This window comes from Apaloderma vittatum, unplaced genomic scaffold, assembly GCF_000703405.1.
Source record: "Apaloderma vittatum isolate BGI_N311 unplaced genomic scaffold, ASM70340v1 scaffold14701, whole genome shotgun sequence".
Classification (NCBI taxonomy): domain Eukaryota; kingdom Metazoa; phylum Chordata; class Aves; order Trogoniformes; family Trogonidae; genus Apaloderma; species Apaloderma vittatum.
Genome location: NW_009697498.1, coordinates 1211 through 8691, shown reverse-complemented (window position 1 = coordinate 8691; position 7481 = coordinate 1211). Strand labels below are relative to the sequence as shown.

At 36.4% G+C, this 7481-nt stretch overlaps 1 protein-coding gene across 1 annotated transcript in view; it reads right to left on the bottom strand.

Moving 5' to 3' along the window:
* Positions 1-6832, bottom strand: part of LOC104280103 (protein PRRC1-like) — a gene marked incomplete at its 5' end in the record, with an annotated part of 11159 nt that extends 4327 nt beyond the window's left edge. The window contains 4 exon segments of the mRNA XM_009877657.1: positions 7-98; positions 657-760; positions 2088-2251; positions 6730-6832. Coding sequence (XP_009875959.1) covers positions 7-98; positions 657-760; positions 2088-2251; positions 6730-6832 — 463 coding nt within the window.
* Positions 6833-7481: the final 649 nt, after the last annotated feature.

The window sequence follows — 7481 nt, the reverse complement described above, 5'->3', positions numbered from 1 at the left end:
GAACGTATTGCAAAGGCACTGGTGTTGCCTGGGTAAAAGCTTCCAGATGAATTCCATGAATTGGATCCTCAATAATCAGACATCCAATGTCAAACCACCTGCAATTACATGCAAGTTACTTTAGAGTACTGAGTATAACTCAACTGAAAAAACAGGTCAGCAGCTGAATAATAATCATTTTATAAACTCTACTATAAATATAGTAATAATGGAGTAAGTTTCATCAGTGTTCTAGTATTTTTCAATTAAAATTTGCATATATAAATGTATATATATATGCCATTACAGTGCATGTGTATGCATATAAATACATAACACACATTAAAATACCTTAAATACATGAAACTTACAGATCAAAAGAAAAGAAAGCTGGTGGAGTGGGCATGTGTGCCGATACGTTCTTTTGGCCATATTTATTCATAGCATCATAGAAAAACCTGCCAAGAATTTTGTATATTGAAGTCTCAGGATGTCTGGACAAAAATCTGAACGTGATCATCAAAATCAATTCTGCCAAAGCAATACTGAAGACAAGACTCTCTCGTTTCTTCCGCTCAGAGTGATACTGCCAGCAACTCTTCATAGGAACCCTGAGTTAACAAAGATTATTCCTTTTTTTTTTCTTTCCCTCCCAGGAATATATTTGAAGTTCTCACTTGTCAGGAAGCAGTTCCTCAATGAAGTTTTCTACTGATACAGCAGGCTGTTTTTCATGTATTACTCCTGTCCGACGCAAGCTGTCTATCCTTTCTTGGGCTCCCTAAACGGTAACACAAGCTGTTAGACAACATTCTCTTTGAATCACAACACAGTACAGTGCTTACAGTTGAATGTAATAAGAACTCCAGAACATATTTTTCAAGTTAAATAGAAAATATGACAGATTTCAGAAGATCTCTTATTTTGAAGTTAGAAAACAAAAAAAACAACAGCAAAGCTCATGAAAAGCTGCTAACAGAACCCGAAACAGAACTAAAACTATGAGAAAATTCATTAAATATTTTTAGCTTTTTATTTTCCCATGAAAAAGACCTAGATAAGCATACAAAGACTTCCTAACCTGTAACTGTGCCAAGTTTCAGTATTAATTAAAGCATCAATATACATTTCTGTTATTCACACTGATATTTTTGCAGTTAAGATTTGTTTGGTTTAGATCTTTTAACAACTTTGGACCATCTTTGTAAGACCAAGGGAGAGAATCTCATTGTGGTATGTATTAAACTAAGATGTAGCAATCATTCACTCCAAGCCTGTTATCACTCTGAAGCTGCAACAGAAATACTACTATGCAGCAGCAGCTAAACAGGTAAAGGAACATATACATTATCCTTCAACTAATTATAAAATTCTATCAGCTAATATATTGCTATGAGGATAGGTTTTATTCAGCTGTGAACCATGCCAGAGCTGTTAGGAGAAAATACTTCCTTTTAAATGAGTAAATGATTTGCTTATATTTAAGAAATTGAATACTAAATATTTTTTTCCAGAGTTTTTGATAAGTCTGCTGAACATGTACATTTTTAAGATCAGGGCAAGCAATCTTTGTCAACCCTTCCTGTAGGCCAGCACAGCTGTCTGCAAGGCTGCACACTGAATTTTTACTTTTTAACCATAACACAGACCTGTTTGGGAAGACACCTGATAAGTGTTGATCAGACTATCTTTGATCTGCAGAATTTGTGAGAGGACAACTAAAGAGTTTCTTCTAATTCCTAATATCCCCAACATAGTGTTGTAGTAATAGACTAAGAGAAACACTTGATACACTTTGAAAGTACAGTAGTAGCACAATGTGTGCCAGATGTGATGGCAATCAATACGGTATAATTGTCATAAAAAAATACATATTCTTCATTTACTATGAATGTGTTTGCAAATTAAACACCAAAACGATTTTGAACAAGCAGATTTAAACTGATCTAATGACTTACATAGCAATGGGGTGGGGGGGAAGAAAAAAAGGAAATGTTAACCTATGAAATTGACCTTCCCTTTATATATTAACAGATTCTTCTGCGTGAATGTCTCCATACTCTCTCTTTGCACTGGAGGTACTTAGGCACTGTTACATATCAACTTACTTTTAAACCTGCAGCATAGCCCACAGGCTGAGGAGCGATGTTGGATTGTGCAGCCTCTCCAGTAACAACAGCCATTCCAAAGACTTCTTGAAAGGCATCTCGAATTGCTGCAACTTTCACCTCCTTATTAGAAGTAACCACTATGTCCAGTTCTCCCCCAGTTTCTGTAAAATACACACACACACATTTATATAAAAAATATATATACATGTATTCTTCCTTATCCCCATTATAAGCTAGTTAAATATATTTTACATCTTATGTATGTTTCATTTGGTCTTCTCATCCACTGTACAAAAGTTTGTTCATGAAGCTCAAGTAACTTCATTTAGGAATAAAAGTTAGATGAATAGCTAAGTGACTAATGGATCAAGGACAGATAACAGGAACTGAAAAAACCAAACAACCCCATACCACTCATCTAAGCTGACAGTTCATGGATTTAGAAGAATAACTCAGGCAATCATTTCTAAAAATGTTTTGGTGTTCCAGGAAGTGGTAAGGAATGTTGGTGTGACAACACCAACTCTTCCTTATATAGGGAACCTAGAACACATATACAGTTCACAAAGTCCAGTGAAGAGCTGTCAAATTACGTCAGATTCAAGACAGCCTCGCATCCCTCTGTAGTTGTCTTGGACTTTGAATTTCAGTGTCTGCCTCTCTACAGTTTGACCTTGTTTTTAGATATTTAATACCTACGGAACAAAAAACCTAAGTATTTCTAGATTATTTCCATATAGTGGTATCTTCATAAACAAGTAAGAGTTTTTACTAAATTTTTTTAGTTCATGAAGTTCATGAAGTAAAAGAAATCTAAAACTACTACAAAAGAATGATGAGCTCAGTTACACCTCATATCTGTCTTTATCATAGCTGGATCATTGTTATTGTCAAACTTTATTTATGCAAAAATATCTCATAAAACTTGTCCCTGCTGTGATAAGCTTTCTTAAGAATATCTTTTTTCAAACATGGAATATGACATCAGAGAAAGCTACATAAGTAAACTGCATCAGCAAGTCTAACAGACAAAGTAATGGACATGGCCACAAGCAGGCACTAAAAGTAACAGGCATGGACACGCCTCTTGCAATCCTTAGTCCAATAGCTGTGGACAGTGGAGGGGTACAAGGGCTACAGAAGCCAATAGATCTACTCTCATTTACAATACAGCAATCTCCTGTTACATCTGCTGAATCGGGCTGTCGAGCTACACTAATCACTGTTACAGAGCTCTCTTCAATGCTGAAAGACTGACAGAGCTGGGAATGCTCAGCTTGGTGAAGAAAAGACTCCAGGGAATCTTACTGATGTGTGTATATATACCTAAAGGGAAGCTGCAAAGAGAACTGAGGCAGGTTCTTCCTCATAGTGCCTAGTGACAGGACCAGAGGCAATAGTGACAAGCACAAATTGAAACGCAAGAGATGCCATAAAAATATCTGGAAAATCTTGTTTTTTCCAAGAGTAGAAGACAAGCTTTTGGCTGAGCATTGGCACAGGTTGCTCTGAGAGACAGCAGTCTCCACCCTCAGAGATACGCAAATACTGCCTTGACACAAAAGCTGCCCTGATGCAGTCCAGGGCGACTTGTTGGTGGCCCTGCTGAAGGTTGGGGGTTGGACAAGTTGACCTCCAAAGATCCCTTCCAACCTGCAGCACTTCATGATTCTGTGATCTAGCAGGGCATGTCTTAAGTCAATAGTAGTAAACCAGAGAAGAAACAGCCTTTTAACCCGTTATTTCTCAGCTCTGCTGACTGTACAGAAACACGACAAGCTTCCTTTCAAAAGAAAAAAGAACAGATCCCAGTGGTTCTGGTTCTACACAGTAACACTCCACTTAATTACACATGCTGACAAAGACTGCAGTACTTACCCTGATGTAAGAAAAAATCCTCCATTGATAAAAAGCTTGAAGCTTAAATTTTAAAGAAAGCAACAATTTATTCTTTGGCTCATATTACTCAGCAGACCTCAGTTAAAGGAAACGTCATCTTTACTCTCTTTTTATGAAGAATCATCAAAGATATGCCAGAACAGTAGTAAAAAATTCTATTTGTTTTTTAGGCTATTCTTAAACTTTATATCAATTGCTTTCCTGAACGGAATTGAGTGTATACATCACTGAAGTCTGGGCAATTGCTTTAAATACTGAGTAACAACAGAACAAAAAAAGTATTGAAAGTATCTTTTTTCATTGATTCCTTCTTGACAGAAATCAAGTTAATGTAAGTAAAAAAGTTCTAAAGGTTGTCTGGAGCCTTTTGCTGAAGATAGCCTTGTTTGAGTGCCCAGTGGTAGAAAAATTTTTTAAGAGTTTTTAATGCAACTAAAAATTAACTCATACATAGCTTAAGAATGGTAACTGTGTCCCATGTTTGCATATTGCAATAGCAGAATACTGATTATGTTCTTTTGTATTAGGAATCATCATACATCAAAAGAATATCTTTGTTCATCACAGACAATACAGAAGGGAAACAAAAATTATATATATATTAAAAGTAAATTTGTGACAAGATCGGTCACACACTATAGTAACATGAAAATACTGAAATCTAAAATAGAAGATTTACATATACCCTCATAAATTCAGAGACAGAACTATCACATTAAGCTCTGACACTTGAATATGAAACTTCATTGTACCTTGTCTATTAAAAAATGAAATGACAGTTCCACATGCAATTTAAGACTCCAAGTCATCTTTTGTTATAAAAGTGTTGATATTTATGCTCACAAAGTGACCATTTTCTGTGCACACAGAAATTTTCTCTCCCAGGTGCTTGCCTCAGATGACAGTTTCACAATGTGTCAATGAAAACAGTGCAGTTCTTTTCAAGGAAGATAGTACAGAAATGCTATTCGCTCACGCATATACCAAAAAATTCGAACCACTTCATTCAGAAGCTTTGGCTTAATTTCAGGCTTTGGCATGAGGAATCTGAAATTTGTTTGGAATTGCAGCAGTGAAGAGACAGCAGAGAGAGATGGGGCTACTTTTTCTTAAGGACATGGCTTCTGCTGATCCCAGAAAACATTTCTAGAAGGAAGTAAATATCAAGTTTACAAATCTCTGTCCTAATTCCACAACTTGTAACTACAAAAAAACCCCAAAAATTAATAGCCAAGATGCTTTTCCTTTCAACACGACGTCAGAGAACTTTGAGTTAACCACTGAAGTTGCTTACTCTATCTGTATCTTACAAGCAAAGCATTTTATCAGAATTACTTCCCTCTCTAGGTAATGTTGTTCTGCTCAATGAATACTATGTGAAACTATGCAAACTATCATTGGATACTGATATACTATTTTAAAAAGGGATAGTCATGACTGTAACAGAAACGTTAACTACAATTTGCTGTATTGTGCATAACCAAGATTTACAGTAGCTTTGCATTGCATCCTGCTACTCCCCTCAAATACTTTCTCAGTTGCTGGCTGGCCTCACTGATTTCATATGCCACTATCTCCTCACTAGTAGCTGGCTGGGATATTTTACCCTTATACATAAGACAATTAACTACTACTCAATAATTAGGTCATCTTCCTCTTTTATTTCACATATTGTCTACCAGATGAGTACAGCAGTGCACAGCAATGTGGTTAGCGGGATCACAGAACAGCTCCAGCTGAAAAACAGCTCAGAAAAACAAAATGCAAAAGCATTTTGAAAGATTCTTCTCAGCCTTATCAGTTTCCTGACTAGCTTCATCTACAGGCAGACAAAGGGCAGTACTGGCACAACTATGAAGGATAACTGCTGGAAGTAAACGAACAAGAACAAAACTAAAACACCACCCTGGACATATTGTATCCTTTGCTTCCCCATTTTAATGAAGTAGAAATCTCTCATCACTTGTATGTGACATACAATGTAGTCTGGTAAAAGAAAAAAAAAACGTGAATACCACAATGCTTCTCCTTCCTATTAATTTTCAAGCTGTAATTGAAATGCTGTGTTTCTTCTTCCAGGCTCAATTCTCAGCAATACTTCAGAATTCATTAGACCATTTTAGAATTTTAATGTGCCTACTAATTGATTCAGGAAGTTTGGTAAATTTCCTAAAAATAGTATATATACTATTAGGCTGGAAAAGTATAACAGCTGAAAGTCAGAAGAAAGCTTCAAAAACCATGTAGATACTTCCATCCTATGCCTCTCTAAGTATGACTACCTTTTGGCTTCTAACTTTAATGTGACAGCTTACACAGTAGTATTTAAGCACGGGCTCCAACAGAACACATGCAGTATATTTTAAACTCACCTCCATAAGCCTTAAATAGAGACACAGTGGGAGAAAACAGTATGGAATTTATGGATTACAGACAAGCTCTCTTCATTGTTTCTTCTTTCTCTATAACTTATCTTTCACAACCTGAATTAAAGAACATTACCATCCAATTATCTGAACTATAACAGAACACAAATGTCTAATGAATCTCAAGACAAACATAAAATTTCAGCCTCCAGAGTAAGAGTATCATCAGGCAATACACTTGATAAATTAGTGCAGTATTGTACTTTGAATTAACACACTCCATATACAAATTTCAAGTGTAAAAGCAGTATACTGTTATATTAACCCCTCTAACAATTACATGTACTACTTCTTGGTTTGCCACAAATACTTACTGATATATGGAACCATGCCAGGATCCAGTGTTGTGATCATGGTCTCCACTGAATGTTTGGTTTTATCAAGAACAGACTTCACCATGGGATTCTCAGCTACACCCTAAATTTAAGCAAAGAGATTTCCATATTATCTTCTGGTCTTTTCCTAAGAAACTCAAAATGTTAGACAAAAAAAAACAAGAACAAAAGAACAATTGTAACCAGCTTTGTGTACTTCTTACCACATTTACACTTTGTAACACTTAGTGTATCTTATTTCTCAGCACAAATGCTACAGGATATAACTGGCAGTGCATGACTTGTTGGTTACAGAGCAACATTCAAATATCTTTACTATCCTCTTCATTAACGCAGAAAAAGCCCCATCAGTGATGCTGGGCAACACACTTGATCTAGTCCTACTCTTGGATAGGAAGCCTTGAGCATTTACCAAATTCGCTGTAGATTGCCATGGCTAATTATAGGTATCATCAGACTAGGCAGCTAGTTAGACAGTGATAACTTTCTCTCTTTTCCAACCTTATAGGCGACACGATCTATTTTTGTATGGCCCATTACTAAAAAATATTTCTAGAATATATAGAACCATAGAATGGCCTAGGCTGGAAGGGACCTTAGAGATCATTTAGTCCAACCTCCCTGTCATGGGCAGGGACACCTCTCAACTAGATCAGGCTACTCAAGGCTCCATCCAACTTGGCCTTGAACACCTCCAGGGAGGGGGCAGCCACAACGTCTCTGGGCAATTT